This window comes from Ammospiza caudacuta, chromosome 4 (assembly GCF_027887145.1).
Source record: "Ammospiza caudacuta isolate bAmmCau1 chromosome 4, bAmmCau1.pri, whole genome shotgun sequence".
Classification (NCBI taxonomy): Eukaryota; Metazoa; Chordata; class Aves; order Passeriformes; family Passerellidae; genus Ammospiza; species Ammospiza caudacuta.
In genome coordinates, this window is record NC_080596.1 from 20,669,899 (window position 1) to 20,690,069 (window position 20,171).

At 40.5% G+C, this 20,171-nt stretch overlaps 1 protein-coding gene across 3 annotated transcripts in view; it reads left to right on the plus strand.

The window, feature by feature from the left end:
• Positions 1-20,171, plus strand: part of ARHGAP24 (Rho GTPase activating protein 24) — a 244,621-nt gene that overhangs the window by 73,611 nt on the left and 150,839 nt on the right. For all 3 annotated transcript variants that reach the window (XM_058803012.1, XM_058803013.1, XM_058803010.1), the window contains exon 2: positions 18,130-18,329. In XM_058803012.1, the coding sequence (XP_058658995.1) occupies positions 18,150-18,329 (180 nt within the window). In that variant the 5' untranslated portion in view covers positions 18,130-18,149. The remainder of the gene's footprint in view (positions 1-18,129; positions 18,330-20,171) is intronic.

A 20,171-nucleotide genomic window follows, 5' to 3' on the forward strand; every position in this document is an offset into this window, starting at 1 on the left:
GTTTTACAAAACTCTGCTGAAAATGAATTGTGGCATCTTGAAAACATATTACAGGAAAAATAAGACATTTCAAGTTGCCTTCCTCAAAAAGTGTAATTGTTGAACTGTTTTAAAAATTGTTATTTTGGTTTGTCCATATAGATGAAAAATTTAAATGGAATTATGAACTATGTCATTTTCAGAGCTGAAGGTGGGCAGGAATGTCCTTGGTAGTAGAAAATCAGTAATTCCATGTCTTTCCCAGCTTTTGTGGCACTTGATTTCACCTTACTGAAGCTGGCACTTACTGCATTTGGTGCTTCTTAATTGTCATGCTCAATGTCATTTAGTAGTGTGAATGTGTGACTCCACACTGCTGTTAGACTTTTTAAGGCATTTGTGAAGAGGAAATACTGAATGTGGGCAGTTTGCAAGAAAGAAAAATTGAAAGAAAAATTCTCTCAGTCAGCAGACACTGTAATGTAGTGTTATTGATCACAAACAGCAAGCACAACCAAGCAAAATACAGTGTTTTGTCCTGCTGTAGAGCTTAGGAAAACATGGCATAGTTCAGGGTGGTATTTTACAGAAATGCTTCATTGATTTGAGCATGTGGGACGGAGAAATGGAAAGTTAAATAAAGTGATTACAAATGATCTTAAGTGTTTCAGTGCCTTGAGAATTTTTCTTAAATGTTATGGTGAGCTTAGAACTACTGCTTTTTTTTGAGCAGTGATGAAAATGGGTCCCCCATTGTTTCAGTTAACCATCCACAGTTTCCTGTTGTCAGTTGTGATGTGGTGCAAAGTTTTAAAAGCCACATAAATAGGCTTAAGCATTAAAAAAATTATAAAGTACATTATGAATGGTTCACTCACTTCTCAATTATTATTAAGGTCTTCAGGATAATTTAGACTTTTTTGCAGAGTTGTGCCAATTTTGTGGGTTTTTTTTGCAGCTAAAATGTACGAACTGTGGATCAGGAAAGTTTTAATTGCTCTCAAAGTACAAAAGACTCTTGTAAGTTGGTGTGATGGCTAATTACAATATGCTATAATAGGGGCAGATTTTTATCATTCTTAACTGATCTGTTTGTGGGTGTGAAGGGCTGGCAAATGAAAAAAGTCCTCTGCAGATGACAGAGGACAAACTTCCAAGAGCCTTTTTGTTTGCAGGTACCTGAGAGCTGGTTGGAATTGCAGACTCTGTGTATGATGGACCAGAAGAAATATTTCATTACTGTGTGTGTTCAGTTAGGTGATGTACTGGGCACAGGTTTAACACAGGACAGGGCTCTGAGAATTTCATTAGCAGATTTAGGATATGTTTTCATGTATGGTGAAATTGTGGGCCTTTTCCACTGAGCACCTCCTTGCTCTCTCTGTAGCAGGATGTTTTGCAGTTTTGCCACATTTGTTTTCAGACAAGTTCTTAAAAATTGCCAGAGACCTTAGAGAACAGAGTGGTTGCTGTGCAGAAAACTGGGAACAGCTGGGTGTGGGTTTTTATGTGTCTCCAGCACTTTTTTGGACTTACTGTTGTTCAGCATGTTGACCTGCTGTAGAGCTTGGTGCCAGCAGCTCCATGATCCATGCTATTTCACCAATACATATTGGCACATTTTTCTTTCAAAAAAAGCTGTCATCTTTGGACTAAGTATTGATATTGTTATCTAAAGTGTCACCATTGGACTAAGTATTGATGTTGTTATCTAAAGTGTTGCTGACATTGTCTTGGTTTTCTGTTTGCATGAGGGATCTGGTTCGTGACCAGATCGGTTTGCTCTGGGCTTTTGATAGCTCAGATTATTTACCCTAAAGAAAGCTTCCATTTATATTGTGTTCAATATCTGAGACCAAATAAAGAGGCAGAAAAAGTATTGCTGAGAATAAAAAGGCAACACATTAAAGGAGAATCAGGTGAGCAGAGTAAAATAATCTGAGTATTGAGTCCGTAGTGAGTTGAAAAATGTGCAACACAGTTTTATGGTAATTCCACTTGTTTGTGACAATCTGCAGATTGAAAGAGGAAAACTTCCTGCAAATGAAGTCATGCAGTTCATAGAATACAAATTATTTTAATTGTTCACAGGTAAAAATGCTTATCATTACTGCTGTTTTGTCTATCACAATCCACAAGTTTGTTCATGTGCTTGATCTTTTAGTTTGACCTGTGCAGGGTAGATGATGTCATAATACAAAACAGTATAAAAATGGGATGATTTCTTTCCATAGAGTGGAATTAAATAGTGAGATGGTTTGTAGAATTGTTACTGTCAGCTTTGGGTTTATGGAATTTTTGTCTGGATGATAAAAATGTTTTGAGTGCTATTCAGGGCACCTTTTTATGGTACAAATTTGGATGGAGGTGTAGAGCATGGGCGAGCTGAATTTGTGTTGAATGGTGCACATGAATTTCTGGCTCTGAAGAAATTACTTGATTTGAGAGGAGTAGTCCTCACTTGACCTCTTGGAGGCTTTTGCTGTGCAGCAGAAAGGTGGTGCTTGTTTTTGTTCTCTGAACAAGGGGCTGTCTGCTCACTCAGGCTTGTTGTGGGGAGGAAACTTTGGTTTCTGTTGCTGCCAGTGATACTTCTGGTGTATTTCCTGAGCCACTGATGTGTGTGCCTTAGTCAGCTGATGTGTGTCACCCCCGCTCTAAAGCTGTTTTTGCTCCTTGCTGTTTGCACCCTTCCAACTTTTGTGGAATGTTTAGTGTTCTTGGCTGTCAGGGTGTCAGTCCAACCAAATGCTCATCTTTGTTCCCCTGAATGCCTGCCAAGCCAGCTTTGTTGTTTCCAGGGGAGAAAAATGGAACTTGGTAAACAAAATGCTGATATATTGATATGGCATATTATTTTTCTTATTGAGTTGGAAAGCAAGTTTGCAAATAGCTTGTTATATATTCCACTGTTAGGAAACTTAGTGCAGAAAAAAGATCTATATTTATGCTGTATTCCTTCCAGAGTATTTTTATCAGAGAGGGTAAACAGTATTTTTAAAATGTGAATCTTGCAAGAAATAGGTCAGAGTTGCAGTGTCTCCTCTTTTTATTCTGTCCTTCAAATGTGATTTTTGCAGTTCTCCTTAGGATCAAATTGTGTTATAAATCTTAAAGGCAAGCTGTCTGTCCAAGAGCAATCACCTCACTGCCTTGGGATAGGAAAGGAAAATTCATGTTAGTTTTGACAAAATCTGAGTTTTCCAAATTGTTCAGTCACTTCCAAATTACCACTGTATGAGCCGCCTTTTTTTTTTTTTTTTTCTTCAAGGATGCTAGTACAGCTTGTTATGGTTTTGCTTTGCAGATTTGAACTTGAATGGGCTGCTTGAATGGTAGGTTCTTCTGGAAATCTGGACCATGAGGTGAATTATGCCAGGATGCCCCCAGGTCCCAGACTTGGGATATCTTTTGGGAAACCCCAATTTCCTTGGCAGTCTCTCAGGAAATGTCATGGTGCTGTGAGAGCTACTTATGTCCTTCCTTCCTTACAGGAAAAATAAAGTAAAATTCTCCAGTGAAGCATAACAAAGATGATAAAACCAGCTTTGTTCTGGAAGGCTGTGTTGAAATCTTAGAACTGTTTCTGAATTTATTTTAAATTCCATTGTGTGCTGTGCTGCTTATCATGGGATTTTTTTCCAGCAGAAAACTTCTCCCTTCCCCTCTTTTTCCCCTGGTGCTTTTGTTTTTTGGTGTGTATTTCTAAACTACTCCAAATAACTTGGGAATAGATTTTAGGACATCTAGTGCGTATTTGCCAGAGAGAAGAACTGGAAGTCTTGTTAAAAATATTTAGCTTTCATGATATCCAGATGTGTCTAGACCTTCCTTTGTCAATCAGCTGTGGTGACAACATCTGTTTTCTTCTTTTCCTTTCACTTTGTGTTCTTCAGAGTTGAGTAATTCAAGAGTTGAGTACTCAAAGGATAAATTGTGGCTTAGTCCTCCATAGAAACTGTGGCACAGGGACGTGGTCAGGCTCCCCTCAGCACTGCTTTGAGGTGATGCTGAGTTCTGGTTCTGCCTGCACGGGGAAGCTGCTGTTAAGTGTGTCACTTTTTCATGCTCTTGGGTTCCTCTTGGTGCAAACCCTGCTTGATTTTGAGAGCATGTTGTAAACTAATGTGATAAATAATGTAGTGTGGGTTCACTTTGAGGATAATAGAATATGTCTGAAATGATGAGGTTAAATGAAAAATAGGATTCAGATTCAAGTTTGAGATGAGAAAAGCCTGAGAAAGGTGAGGGGGTTCTTGACAATTTTCTGAAGCTCAGTAAGAATGCAATAATAATTGCACTTTTAACAGTCTTAAAATGATGCTTCTCATCTTCTTAGGAGCTCTTATGTGTACTTGAGCTTGTACCTGGATTGGGCAGTAATTCACATACAGATACTACTGGGTGATTGCCATGACAAATGAATCTACTTCTTTTTATATATTGTTGTTCATTTTCTGTTGTGCCATTTTCCGCCATAAATTGTGTACCCATGTCTGTGGTAGATATTGTCACTCTTATTACAGGACTAGCCAATGAAAATGGCAGCAAGGACAGCAGGCAGGGTTGTTTTTTTTTTTTTTTTTTTGTTACCAAAATGTGCATTCTTAGCTCATTACCCGTTGTGGAGAAATGAGCCACGTAGAGTGGACAGGAGGATTTTCTTACACTGCTCTTTCTGGTGTACAGGTGTGTGAGGAGGTGGGGACGCAAGGTGCAGTGGTTTCAGCTTCCCTGCACTGTTTGAGAGGGGCAGGTGGAGTTTCAGCCCTCCCTCCCTTACATTTCTGTGTGTGGAACCAGGTGTGGGGCTGTGAGGGGCTGAGCACAGCTGTGCCGCTGTTGGCTTGGATCCCCAGCGTGGGTGTTGGTGCAGGAAAAGCTGTGTGGCCGAGCTGCACCAAAGAGCAGGAACCAAAGAACTGCCTAGTAAATTCCTGGGAATGTATTTCCCTTGTGCAAAAATATTCATAAAGGGAATGTTCATTTGCCAGTTTTGAGCAGGAGAAAATAAATTGAGGTGAAATTACAAAAGAGCAGTTTGAAGGGGGGACAGGGCGAAAGGAGATGCTTTGAAATCCATCACACACACTCCTCTTCCACCTGCAGTTCCTTGGATAGAGAAAATGAACCTAGGCCTCATTTCCATTCATACTAGTTTTTCAAAATGGTTTTAGAATGACTGAAAAAACCTCCCAAAATGAACCTAACAAAGCACTCTATAAAACTATTAAAATAGTTTAAAATAGGAAGATATTCAAGCTTTATAGATTGTTCAACAAGTTTTAAATAATAGTGTGAATTATTGCAAGTGTAATTTTTTAGTGATTTGCTTAGTGAGTAGAAGATGTCTTTTTTTTTTTTTTTTTTTTTTGTAATTAAAACTGCTTGCTGGATCTTTTCCCACTCTGCCAGAAGAAAACATTGATTAATTTCAAGCCTAGGGATAACTCTGGTGCAGTCTCTACAGAGATCTGATAATGGTGATGGAAATTAAGTGGAAGTACTTAATGGTGATTTAGCTCTCCATGTCTTGTCCTTAGCTTTAAAACTGACTGTATTTTTCAGTGAGTTGTGGTGAAGGTTCCAGATGAATTTAGTCATATCTGTCTTGTCACTGGAGTTGAGAAGGAGGAAGAGTTAGCAATGCATATATAAGTTGTCAAGGATTTTGGAAATAAACTTATGCAACTTCTTCATTATCTGTCTGGAATCTGCCTCAGTGTGAACAGGATTATCTGTGTGGCTAAATCAATAATTCTAGCCATATTAATGTGTTTTGGTCATGTGAATTGTCCCAGTGAAGTGTATATCTGTCTGATAAGAAATATTTGACACTCTAAAAGCATCAGAGTGTGTGTGTTCTTGAAAATGCAATGGTAATGGTTGAACTTTCAGGCCAGTCACAAGATTGTTGTGCCACTGAAGGCATAAATAATTTCTTCTATGGAGAAGTTTCAAACATATTCTGTGTAAGGACTAAAGCATCATAGCATGGATAGACAAAATTCTGAGTAATCAGAAAATAGTACAGCAAGGTGTCTCATGAAAAATTTACTTCTGCTTCCAAGTGTCAAACCTACTTCCTGCAGAGCTTACAGATAAAACTAGTTCCTGTCAGGCTGTGTACCAAAGGATGAAGCATCAGAAGAAGAATTTGTTCACCATTAAATAACTTCTAATGTGTAGAAATACTTTCAGAATATAAAAACCATGGGAAGCTGGGACTTAACTCTGCTTTTAATGTTTTGAATTTGGTCATGGTGGTGACTATTATGTTAATATTTGAGCACAGACTAAACACTGAGGAAGCTAAACATACATCCTGCCTGCAACACCAATTGAAACAAGAAAGCCACTTACAGTGGGTGGAGGGAATTCTTTTCACAGCAATAAGCAGAGGTTACATTGGCAGTTGATGTACAGAAATTTTTTTTGCTATGCTGTAACTACTCAAAAACCAGAATGAGCGAAGTGTATGTACTGGTGGCTGAGAGTGAGGACTGCAAATGCTTGTGCTTTTGATTTCTCTCTTGCTTAAACATCTTGTAGGCTTGTCTGTCTTGGGGGTGTTGGGAAAGTGATGGATTTAGTCCTTTGGTCTTGGGTTTCCTGGGGCTTCCAGTACTGAGAGGTGTACATTCTTTTCCCTTTTGTCTAATTTCCTCCCTTTGAAGTGGAGATCAGGCTTCCATTGAAAGCAGAGGTTGTCCAGATACATGGCATATGAACATCTGACTTTATTTGAGAGTACATGAAAGGCTTTTATTAGTTTCTTTTAACATTTCTGTCTCATAATATCATCTTAAATCACACTCTGAAATGAAATCATAATAGTTGCCGCCTAGATTCCTTGTGTGTTTGTAGAAAGCTTAATGCTTTATGTACAGGATCTCTCAAGGCCTAGCTGAAATTTCAGCTCTGCTGTCTTCCATATGCTTGGAAAAAACCCTTCATCTGCATCCAATTTAGCAGAGAGCTGGAATGCTGGAAACATGTTTTGTTCCTGCTGAAATATAACTGCAAGCGCTCTGTGAGGGAAGGCATCACAGTGGAGTTGTTCCTGTGTGTGTGCAGAGCAGAGGTGTCCAAGTTTAGCTGCTTTCCTTCATTTGTAGGTTTGGGTCCATATCTCTTTGGTGTGGGCTGAGCTGGAGGGCTGCGGTGAGCCCACGATTGGGTCAGCTGTGGTTCCACTTAGCTCTTGGTGGGGGCAGAGGAGCTGCTTGCCTGCATCCATCCTGCTTCCCTGCTCCTGCTGCAGGTACTGGTGTGGGGATCTCACGTGTTCTGCATGAGCTGCTGCTCCTGGAGCTTCCTCCCAGATCTGGCCAAGGACACTTGGTGATGGTTGATACCTCAGTAGCTGATGCTTAGACTCTTCAGCAGGCCTTGGTGCACAAGGTAGGTAGGTGATGCTGCTCTCTTACAGTGCCTGGCCACAAATAGCAACTGGATTAGCAATTTTCTTGTTTGTTTTGCTCAAACACGTGGCAAATTTCATGGTCCTAAGAGGCAAAGTGTGTTGGTGCTGTTTTGTGTGTGTTTTGTCCAGATGCCTTTACCAGTCTATTGCTGTGAAGCTGAATGCATTCCACAAACAATGTCTGACATCTGTTATCTGTGCTGGATTGTTTTTCTCTGTGTCAACTTGAAAATTGTATGTATAAAGTGATTTTTTTATTTATTTGAATCTTCCAGGGCATTTGACTGTTTTGTTAGGAAATGCAAGGTCAAATAAATGTTTTTGATGAGTCTTGCTGTTTACACTTAACAGCTCTGAGGCGGCACTAGCAGTATTGTGTCTTTGAAAAGACAAAGGCCTTAGGAATAATTGAAAACAAAAAAGTGAAGAATTAGAAAAGCTTTGCCAGAGCTAATAGAAGAAAAGAAGTCAGGTCACAAGACAATCAGGGCATCTGTTCTGCAAACTCCCAAAGCACAAAATTCTTTGTGTTTTCTAGAAAACCCAACTGTTGCTACAATGTTGTCTATTTGCAATGGGGAATCTGTTTTGTTAAAAGATTAATTATCTTTTTCCATTTGTAAAGGTTGAAATATTATCTTGAGAACCACTGTGTCTGTTGGAAGAGAATCTGAAGAATCCTATTCCATCTTCATCTGTTCTAATTAAACTCTGTTCCTAAATTTGGGTGAATGATGGATCAAGCTGATAAACCACACAACTCCATGTAAAAATTGCTTTCTATGTGGTTGATACTTAGGGATTTTACCTTCCAACTTAGAAGAGCAGAGTTATTTTTCAAATAATTATCTGATCAAGAGAAGATAAAAAAGTAAGGGTGTAGTTAGGGTTGCAGTTAAAGAGAAAGAGGAAGTATGAAGTTACTAGGAGGCTGGATTAATTTAATTGCCTTACATTGGCTTTTCTGCAGTGTCTGTTCTGCAGTTTTCATATTATCTGTTCTAGAGGTTGGTTGTGAGTATGATTCCTTGGGAAAAATTGTCCATAACTGGTAGCTATAAAATAATAAAAGTCACAGCTGTAGCTTTCACCCAGCTCTGCTGAACTGGTTTTGTAAATGGAATAAACTGTGGTGCTGATTGTTTTAGCAGTCAGCTCATGTAATTCATACTTTCCAGAATGCACCTTATTCTGCAAAAAGAAATCCTCAAACAATCTGTGCTTTGGCAAAGAAGGAGCTGCTTGGGTTTGTGAGACCCTGATTTAAACTTCATTTGGTTTTCTGCGCTGATGAAACATGTTGCTTTTGAAATGCAGGATGGTGTTGGTGCAGGTCACAGATAAGCTGAAGGTTACAAGCAAGACAAAAAAGGTGTCCTTTTCTTCTTTGTGAAAATAAAGAACAAAAAAAATCGAGAAAGGAGCAGTTCAGAGCCACGATGGTATATGGAGAAAAAATGGGGCATTTTTGGGGTTTGGATGGCAAGGCTTCTCTGCTGTTTTGACTACAGTGAAGTGAAATAGTAAGGCCTGTCTGACTGGAGGTGATAACCTTTCCCTTGGGCATGCTGATATTCTCCTCTTTAGACAGTGACTTAGATAAAACACAGACTCTCCTGACTGTAAAGGGAGTTAATAAGAAAAGGTAGCTTTTGCTGGTTTGTTCTTGATGCTATTTTGTGCTGCTAATGACCTCTGTCATTCATAGCAGAAGAAATTTATATTCTCAGGATACCTTGCCTCTCTTAAATGAGATAAATGGAATAAATTGAACTCTGTAAACATGAATATGCTCAGCACAGTCTCAAAGTGGCTGAAGATCCAGGACCCGCTATCTTTGCATTATTTTTCTTTTATATCTCTTTTTCTGAACTGTTAGTCCTGGTTAATGTCTATTTCTCTTTTTGTAGCCTGCCTAAAACCTGGAGAGTGCCCTATGTTGTTTGCTACTAGTTAGTGCTTTTTTTTTTTAAAGAATCTAAACAATGTTTTCCTGAAGTTTTATGTAGGTAAGTAACATATTAATGCTTGCTGCATTTGAATCCTTTTAGGTGAATAACTTTGCCTGGTTTTCCCTTTTTCATTTTGGGTGCAGCAATGCCAGCAAAAGATGCTTACCTGTTTTTAGCTGGCTTTCAGGTCACTGAAGGTAACCTGAAGTGTTCTTGACTGTAGTTCTGCCTCTCCTTCAGCTCACATGGCACAGTAGTGACCAGAAGGAGACACATGAACATAAAATGCTCTTAGGGGAGGTGTGCTCACCTTTTAGCTGGGGGTTATGATGGTGGAGTGGGAAGGCTGTGGATGCAACACAGCAGAGTTGGCTTTGCCCTTAAGGGTTCCTTTAGTACAAACTGGAAAAGTAGATGTTAGCATCCATGCACAGATTGGCCTTTTAAATGGTAAGGACCCCGTGAATTTATTCCGTTCCCCCATATGAATTCATTTTAGAGTCAAAGGAGAGTGTTGGTGCTGATTTAGGAATTCAGAGATAGCTTTACTGGAAAGGGCAGTACCACACAGTGGTGCTATTTTTCATTTACTAATACATGATAATTTTTCATTTACTAAAACAAATTAAGTTGCATGGCATACATTGCTGCTTTCTGAAATACATAGGAAGGATTGTGGACTCTATTTTTCTGATGTAAACTTGGTCTTACAAAAGTGAAATGTTAGTTCTTCAAGTATGAATTAATGCTTTTCCTGGGCAGAAGATGGAAATGTCGACTGCAAAGTAATGGTGCTTTTTAGAGTTGGCTTTTTCAGTGGAAAGACACACATCTGCTTTTTAAAAAATCTAACTATATTGTCTCCAGCATTCTAGCATGGAAATTTATGTCAGTATGGTTAATGTTTTTAAGTGACAGATGCAATTACCATTTACATAAAACATTTTTGAACAGCATTAAAACTATAGTGATTCCTGTTTAAAAGTAGATCTATTTAAAGTTTAGGTCCTGCTGGGGTTGGCACACAGAAAGGACACAAATCTTGGCTCTGGTACTAAGTTTAGTAGGAATGGAAGCAGATGCACCTCTGAGGTTGCCAAGTTTGAGCCTTTGGTTCTGACTTGCCCGTGTTTATTTGAGTTGGGACAGTGTCAAAATACTCCCAGAGGCTGGATGGGTGCTCACTACCTGTGCACAGGATGTGCCTGCCTGCTTAATACCCATGTACTGCTTTGGATGCATGCAGGACAGCTGGGAAATGGGCATGGTAATTCTGGATGCAGTGCAGGCACTGGCTGTAACTCTGTCACACTGGGTACACTGGGGCAGGATGCTCCCACATGCACGTCTGTGATGCCGTGATCCTTCTGGGGAGCACATGGAAGTGGGAAAGATTTGCTTCAGAGGAATCTCTCAGCATATCACTGAGTGCTGCTGTTACTTGAACTTTTTTCTACTGACTGGGATAAACATTACATTGTGCATAACAAAGCAGAAGAAGTAATTTTGCATGAAAGTTCATAGCAAATATGTTCAAAATAAGTCCATGGGTTTCTCTTTGTCAAATGTGAACTAATGCAAGACTTTGAAGGTCATTGTGGGCTGAGTTGAGGTGGGTTGAGCCTTCCTTTTTTTCCCCTGAGGCTTCTGTGGATATACCCAGAGATAAGGTTCCTCCTGCTCTAAGCATCTGAGTATCCAGAGAGATGTTGCCAGCCAGTACTTGGCTGTGTTAATCTCTTTGCCAAAGTTGGGACTACATTTGCTCTGACCAAAGAGGAGTTTGAAGTGTGGTGGAGGCAGCAAATACTTGTCTTTATTCCTCCCACTCTCCAGCAGATACAAACTCTTCCTGCAGAACCTGTGAGCTCCTTTGATTTGCAAGCACTGCAGCAGATCTGGGAAGAGGCTTTTGCTGCCATAGACAAACTGGAATGCATTTTTGCTGCTTGGCAGCACATTTAGTGAATTTCACTTGTAGCATCTTAATTCTCTTGATCAATTTTATAAGGAATGTGCAAAGTCTGAACTGCTGTGAATTGGACAACATGGAAAGTCCTGTTGTGTTGGATTTCCTAAAAAAAGCATTCAGCCTTGTTTCATTCTCAGTGATTCACTGTCAGAGTGTGCTGACATCTGTACTCAGATGTGTTTTGCCACCAGTCTTTGAGAACAAAGAGTGGTGCTAGAGATTATTTTTATACTTTGAGAGATCTGTTGAGATCATGCTTGAACTCTTAGTTCTTTTGTAAGTGAAGCCATTATCTGCTGAAGTATTCACCCCTCACATGTGGGAATTAAGTTACTTTTAAGCTGTCCTTACTACTACTTTCTCCATGTAAAGTATGAAGCTGTAAACAGGGTTTATGTATTTCCACTGTCAGATATTCAGAGGCAGTGTTACCCTTTGGTTGGAAGAGACATCTGGGACTTGAAATGTCTTTCAGCTGTTCCAGATGCTGCTTTTGACTTGGTCCCTGACCTTTTCACTGCTCAGTATTTCAGCTCCTGAGACTTGTCAGCTGTTCTGCATTTTTTTGTCTGTCTTGCATCACTTGACCCTTTCAGCTATCAGCTATTATATTATTGCCTTGTCTGTAGTTTTTCAAGCTTCTCCATATAGTTACAGCTGATCTTCTGCTGTGTGCAGTTTACCTCTAGCATTGCCAGTTGTGCAGAATAAGACACTTGAAATGGGAGTCTGGGTAGAAATCTGGCAGGTTAAGGACCACTCCATTCTAATGATAGAATAGTTTTGTTTTGGTAGGGACCTTTAAAGGTCACCCAGTCCAACTCCTCTGCAATGAACAGGGACACCTTCACTTTTCCAATCATTTTGGTAACAGCAACCGTGTCTTGCAACTGTGTGCTGCCATGTGAGGAAAAAGCTGAGGGGTAGACACATAATGTATAGCATGCAAAAACGCATAACAGAGATGCTGTTATCCTTGGAAGTTGTTGCTGAAGTTCTTCAAAACCCTTTCCTGTGCTGTGACATTTTGCAGCCACTCCTAAATCAGGTATGGTGTATATGTACCTGAGACACAATACCCAGACAGATTTATGCAAATATCTGCCAGTTACACAAGTCTTCTACAGGTGGAATCCATCTTCTCCCAAACAAGTTAGTGGGATTAGGAAGCGATGGTGAGATGTCCTTTCTAGGTGTCAGGAGAGATCAACAAAGTGCTCTCAGCTTTGCAGTTGTGTTATGGCTCCTGCTGCCACAGCAGTGGTGGGAGGACAAGAAAGGAGAAAGCTGCTGTGTGGCTTTTCACAGAATAGGGCTGAATGGCAAGGGCAGCAAAAGTTAAAGCTGTGAAAATTAATCCAAATGCTGATCTGACACTGTGATGTGATGCTGCAGTGACAGAAAGGCTGCAATTGCTTTGCTTTTACAAAACTATGCACATGTTTACTAGCACTAGTCATTATCACCAAAAATAAATATACACATGCAGAAGTGATGTTTTCAAAAGTGCCTGACCAAATGTGTTAACTAATTCCTGTTGTAATTCACAAGAAGTTGAATGTCTTCTTATATTCTTTATAAATCCTCAAGTCTTGTTTGATTTGGGCTGTTTATAGCTGTGTTTGAATTCCTGTAAGAAAACAGTAGGCTTATAAAGGTTTGGCTGGTCTAAGAATGTGTTAGAAAATTCTGACATAAAAATGCAAATGAGGTACTAAAGAGTTGTATTTGGCCAAGGCCTCCATGTTCTGGCAAAGTTATTGGGTCTTGGTTTTTGAACTGATCCCAAAATGCATTGAAAAAGTAATGGATGTCTTCCCCTCAGCTGCATGAGGCAGTGAATATCACCTGCTGCAGTCTGACTGCTGATAACACCTCTCACAGGTTTTTATTGCCTAAGGAATAATTATTTAGGCCTTGGAATTAAAATTCTTTCAAGCAAAGTATATTCAGGCTGTCCCTATTAGGACAGAAGTGAGAGTGAGGAATGCAGAGCAGCCAGGTGATTGTGCCTAGGATCATTACTGCCAGTGCTGCAAGGGGTTTGTTAGATGTCTCAGAAAAGTTTTTGGATAAATGTATAATGTCTGTTCTGAAAGTTTGTGGCAGAAAGCTACTGGCATGTCCACTGCTGCAGGTTTTGGAAGCAAGCAAGAGAGGAATGCTGTAAAATCTCTCCTTGCAGTGGCAGAAACTGAGACATGCTCCATGCAATGTAAGAATGCTAAGCACAAACAGAAAGTAGCTTAGAAAGTTATTAAGTATGTTTTTACCTCTGACATGCTTTTCCTTCCATGTGCAATATCCCATTGGCACAACAGATGAGTAGCAGCTGATTTGCAGTGTCCTGATGGTGGGAAATAGGCCAGTCTTCTGCTTCCTGCAGCAGTTGCTTACAAGCTCATGCCTCTGTGGCAGCAGAGAGTCAGGTGTCTTGGGATGTCTTACAAGCAAGATCAATGCTTGCAAGTGTGTTCACAGTGCTTGACAGTGTTTTCACATACTAAATGATTTGAAGAATCAGTGAGACTAAATCAAAAATAAATTGGAAGGGAACTCACTGGTCAAAGGCAGCAGCTCTGAACCTGAGAGATACCAGTGAACTCAAGCACACTCTGGATAGCTTGTTGTAAGTAAGCTGAGGGTACCCAGAACTGGATATCACTTGGAAAGAGATGTAAGTGTTGAAGAATTATTCTAATTTTACATAGCACCATTGTGTCACAGAGACTTTGATGAATTTTGTGCATCTATGTGTATTTGGCAGATAAGTTCATCAATAACCAAGCCTATTGTTACTGCGAAATTGCTGCCTCTTCCTGCCTGTCTGTCCACGTGTCTGGTGTGGAGAAGTCATGTCTCTGCGGTGTTGTGTGTGCCTGCTCCTTTTTGCTCTTTTTGTGAGCGTAAGGGAATTAGATGAGATGGGCTGAAAGATGATGGATCTGGGGCAGGCACTCTGGCAGCTTCCCACTATTATCCATTTTGTGGTAGGCTGACATTGGGCTGCAAAGAACAGCATTTGAGCAGTGGCAAAGATGAAGAGTTACTGGAAGTGAACTCTGCTGATGTTTTGCATGCTTGAAATGTGCTATCTTGGCCATGAGAAATTTCAGTGAGAAGAAAAACATTGACTGCAAACCACCAGGGTTTCTTGCCAAACAGATCATCTTCATGCAGTCCTGTGGCTATTCTTGTAACTGGATTTGGTGTGCTTTAATGAGTTTCTCTGACTATTTCCTGGCAAAATGCTGGGATCTGAGGGAGATGGCCAATTTAATAATTCAAGTATTGAGTGAGTGGTAGCTGAGGAGAAACACTTTCCTGCTTTCTGTGCCTGCCTCCAGGACAGGCATTCCACACTGGCAAGGAGAACATAAGTGCAGTTGGTTGCCTTCTAGACAGACCAGTGAGAGGGGTAAGTGGCTTTATGGGAGCAGAAGAAGGTTGGATTGAGGCCAGCAGTGGTGGATGGTGATGGTCTCTGTGGGCCAGCAGATGTTGATGCAGAGCCAAAGTGTCAGGGAGCATTTCTCATTTTGTTTGCTTTGCACTCCCGATGTCCAGACAAGCCCGGGAGAGTGAGCCCACAGGCAGCCCCAAATGAATATATTCTATAGAATTTATTCAGTTCTGGTCATTACCTAAACTGGAGGATGGCCAAGTCAGTAGAGTTGACTCTGGCAGCAAGTACAAGTTGTGTTTCCTGTTGAGAAGATCAGTTTGAGGAATATTCTCATTTAGTGCTGAAAATGCATGGCTTTCTGCCTCCTCTTATGAGACTGAGAGGACTGGGAGTATGTTGATGTAATTCCACACTTTGTCATGTGTTGTTTACATACTGCTTGCACCTCACTGTTCTCTGCATCAGTGCCAGCACCCTGATATTTCTGCAATTTATTTTTATGATCTTAGTGTTGAAACAGCTGTAAAAACAAGTAGTGAAAGTGAGCCAGCTGCTGGAATTTCTGATTCCAAGTCTGGTTTGTAGTAGGCAGACATTGAAAGGGAAGGATATATGAAAAACAACAAATAAACTTAATCTCAGGACTAAATGCAAACAAGTTAAGTGGCTGAGTTTTTTAGTGCTGAAGAGAGTTAAATCACTAATGAATGAAATAATACAGCTCTTTTTTTTTTTGTACAGAGCATCTCTAAGTGCATCCTACTGCTTTAAAGGAGATCTTACACTGTCCTGTGAGGACTTGGAGCAGTAGACCTGTTGTCTCTCCTACACCTCATTCAATATTGCAGAAATAGATAGAAATTTTACCAGACAAAGAGATGGGGATGTATTAACATCTTCCTTAGTTAGATAAAAATTCATATCCTTACACTGATATCAGCGCCATTGGCATGTGACTTCATGAAAGAAACTAAATTATCTTTCATCCAAACCGCTAATTGGTTTTGACTTTGGTATTTAGATTCTTGTTTGTGGTCCAAGTGTAATAGGGACCTAATGTCTTTAGCACTGCAGTGATACACACAGATGCTGTATTTAAACTCCTTTGTCCCTGCCTTGAGGCTTGCCCAGGCAGCAGAGATGAACTGATCAGCTTAGCAGTTGTGCACCAAGGAGCACAGGGTAGCCCATGGGTAGTGATTTTGTTCCTTTTTTCAGTTGCAGTAATTCACCTGCTGTTTACAATGCTTCCCATAAAATATTTGCTAATACTCACTTTCTAAGGGTGTGAGTTGGAGGGCTGCTTCTTGGCATCTGCTTTGGTCCAGCCAAAACCCAGCAGCATCCAAGAGATTCCTGCTTGTATTCAGAAAATGCCAATTATGAGTTGGGTGCATTTCCTTTTGGAGAGAGGGCAGTGTGGTCTGAGGACTTGTCAGCTGGTTCGGTTTTGTTCTCGCAACTGTAACCACAGACACACACACATAAATCTTTATCTGCTCTGCAGAGAGCCAGACACATTTGCATGTTTTGTCTTGCCACTTGGCTTAAGTAAATCTTGCAGTACAAGTGTTCTGGGTGACTCTAGGTGAACCCTAAAGGGACAGGAGAAGGATTTCCTTTCTCTGAGAAGAATTCCGAGTGATTTAAGTTTTGATCCTGCAATTTGTACCTTGCTGAAACCTCTGTGCTTGTGTTGAGCCCTGTTAACCTCAGTGGCACAGGGCAGTGAGAAGCTGTAATCATGGCAAGCAGATTCCAGGATCCAGCTCAGAGCAGGGACATGAAAACAGACTGTGAGGGGGTATTAGAGAAAAAGTGGTAAACACACAACAGAGGTGGCAGCTGAAGTTGTTGCAAAGGGGATGTGTGAGCAGTAGGAAGAAGGAGCCAAAGGTAAAAAGAGCTGAAAACCACTTCTGATTGGAATCTATTGATTCCTTCTGTTACTGTGATTCATTTTATGGTGATGTAACACTGTGTATTAATTGTCAGAGGGAAGACCTCATCTGTCAAATGAGTGTGTTGTCTGTGTTTCCAGTCTGCCTTGGATAGAAACTGAGTACATCCCTTTGCAGTGGCAGTGCTGATGCCCAGTCACGATGTTCAGTGAAGGTCTTGTTGCTGTGTAGGGACCCAGAGCAGGAGTGCCAGGCTTGGACTCACTAACCCACTTTCCTAAAGTGACAACATGAAGCTTCAGTCTAGGTATTCTTAGAGATGTCTTGCTGCCTGCAATGTTAAGAATATTTCATTCTTTTCCCAACCTGATGTTTGGAAACAAAATGCTACCTAGAAAGCCAACTTTTCTGGGCTCAAACAGCTGTGCAAGCTCCTGATGAGGCAAGAGATGGCCACTGGCAGTCTGGAAAGAAGAGAAACATGTTGTTCTCCAAACACTTAGTGAAATTTCATGATCGATGTTGCACACTGCTGTGTTTGTGGTCATAGTCACATTTTATTCTGTTTAGGTGTAAACTCTTTGGCACATGTAGGTTTCGGTTTGATTTATATTTTAACTGGAAATATCAGAACTTGCAACTCAAAATCATTTGCTTGTGCTCTAGACTTAATAGGAGAGCCGGAAAAGCTTTATAACTGTGAAGGTTAAGCACATTAGTACATGATTATATGTACAAAATCCATCAGGAAGAGTCATGACTGTCCAGAAATGGTTAAAAGGTATAGTTTTAACAAGGCCAAAATGCCACATGAAACTTTGTCAAGTTCAGTTCCACAGTTCAGCTGCAGTTTTGACAGTTCTTGCGCCTTAAGGTGGGCCAAAATTCTTCATGATTTGCCAAATGTCTATTACAAGTTTCTGGGCACACACTCACTTCAGTCAGGGGTTGCCTGTATGAGGTGATGTGCAACTGTTCTTGCATTTACTGTTCCCGTTCCTTTAAATGGACTTCAGTAAAAGGAGCAACAACAATAATAACAAAAAAATAACCCTCTTGTCTGGTGGGTTAAAATTAAGCTTTGGTGAAGCAGAGGCTTTTTAAACATTCCCTGAAAGCCCCAAGCCTGCCAAGGAATTTTAAATGGGGACTTCCAGTAGTCAGCTGCTTTCCTTAGTCAGAGGAAGTACTGTAAGTTCATTTCTTGTTACTGCCTGTAACCCAGCAGAATTCACCTCAAGAAACAGCTGATGTCTTCTTCAGTGCTGGTCAAAATGCCTTGCACAGCAGTTGAACATACTTTTGCCCACTTTTTAGCAGTTCATTATTATTTTATAGGTGAGTAGTAGTAGTAGAGAACAAGCAGGCAGATGGCAAATCTAACACACTTCTGTAGCCGAGGCCTGTTTCTTCTCCAGCTGTGTTGAAAGGAGCTAGTTACTGCCTGCATAATAATCTAATAATTTCACCTTTTCCTCTTGTTTTCCCCACAGGAGAATTGCCCACTGCCAGCATGGAAGAACACAGTGGCTCTTCAGAGGCTCCAGCCCTGAGCCCAGGGCAGCACGTTGCCATCAAGTGCGGGTGGCTGCGGAAGCAGGGCGGCTTCGTCAAGACCTGGCACACGCGCTGGTTCGTCCTCAGGGGGGACCAGCTCTACTATTTCAAAGATGAAGATGAAACCAAGCCCTTGGTAAGTGAAGGGAGGAGATAGGATGGGAGGTCAGGGAGAAAAGTAGGTTAACACAAGCAGAATTGTCTGGAATGTAAAGCACCCAAGTTCTCCGTCTCTGTCAGTGGCTCAGTGTTGGATCTGGGATTTTGATAACACTGAGTCAGGCCCTGGCAGTTAATGTGGTTTCCCCGTCAGACTCATTTCTAAAACTTCCTTTCCCAGGTCAGGTTTTCTCATTTCTGCATTTTAGAAGGAGAGGAGTATACAGGAAGTTCAAGTAGCAAAAATCATCAGTCAGATGGATTTGACTGAGGCAGATGAATAAGCTGTATTTGAAAAACTACTGCTCTTTTTTTTAAAGGTTTTTTTTCTGCTTACTATGCAGAGTATCCCTGCTTTGTGTCTTCCCACATAAGACCCTAGCCTGAATACATTGCCATCTGTAATATGGAACAGACTGGTGTGTGCCTGGCTGGTTCTGTTGTGGTGATTTACTGCTCCTTACTCCCCATCTCTTTTCCTGTTTATTTAGCTTTTTCATCAGCATGCTTCAGGGCTGCCTAGCCCCAGAGTGCCAGAGGAGTAGAGTTAAATAGTGCTGCCTCTTGAGTCAGCCTCTTTGATAGTAAGGATCTCCTGCTAGCACCTACAGGGGTATGATAGTCTCATGTATTAATGGTTTTCCAGATGTTTGTGACTTTCAAAAAAAGCTTTAACATCTGTGAGTTACTTCTGTGCAGGTGCTAAAATATGATCATCACACCCATATTTTTTTTTATGGCTACTAAATTTCTGATGGTATACCTTTTGTATGGAGTTTCTCAGACATGTAAAAGCCATCTAATCCAGCTTCCTGTATAGAACAGACATGACACTTGGCCAAGCTTTACAGCTTGGATTATGGTGCATATGCTAAGAAAAATATTCAGTCTTGAGGAAATGGTTTCCAAAGTGTGAGATAATTTCTAAATACCCATTTCACATCTTGGGAGCTGTTTTCTCATAAAATTATCTCAGATAGTATAGGTTAATCAAGTAAAACACTGTATATTTACACAAATTTTGATAGGATAACTACTTTGAATATGAAATAGTTAATAATTGCTGGGAAATACAGCATATCTTCCACTATATATATTTTTAATCAAGAGTGTAAAAAGCAGCCATCAAATAAAAATGTCTGCGGTCCACATCCTGGGTTTCCAGAATATAACTCTGCTTCCTGGTACTTGATATGTGCTAGGATGTTTACATGCAAAGATTTAATGACTTTTTAAGAGGTGGCATAATGCTGTGTTTCATGGAACCTTCTACAGCCCAGAGCCCAAATTATCTTCCTGTCCATCTGCTACTGACCTGTGGGACGGCTTCAGAAATATCCTGTTGGCTTTGCTGCTTCCCTTTTGTCAAATGGAGGTGGTGATTCTGATCTGATACTTGTGATAGGTTAGATAGCAGCTTGTGAAATAACTAAAAGCTTATTTGAATTTTCCACTTTAGTCTCAAGGAAGTTCATAAAGAAATACGAAGTAGGGTGGGAAAAGTGCTGAGAGAAGTGTAACTTAAAGTATGCTGATGGGTTTGGAAAATTAATGTGCCTGTCCAAGTTGGGATCAGTCAATAGCTCACCTTGATGTAGCTTTTGAAATGTTTCCCGAACAAACTGCACAAGTGTCAGTGCCTGAAATATGTCCCAGGTTCAATGCCATACACAGAACTATTTTTTTCCCATTACATTGAAGGGTTTGCTGCATTAACTGTGACAAGAAAATCACTATGACCTTCTGGGAGCCCTGTTGTTCTTGCTGTGGAGAGCTAAAGCAAAGAACTCCACTGATAACATGAATTTTCAGTGCATAT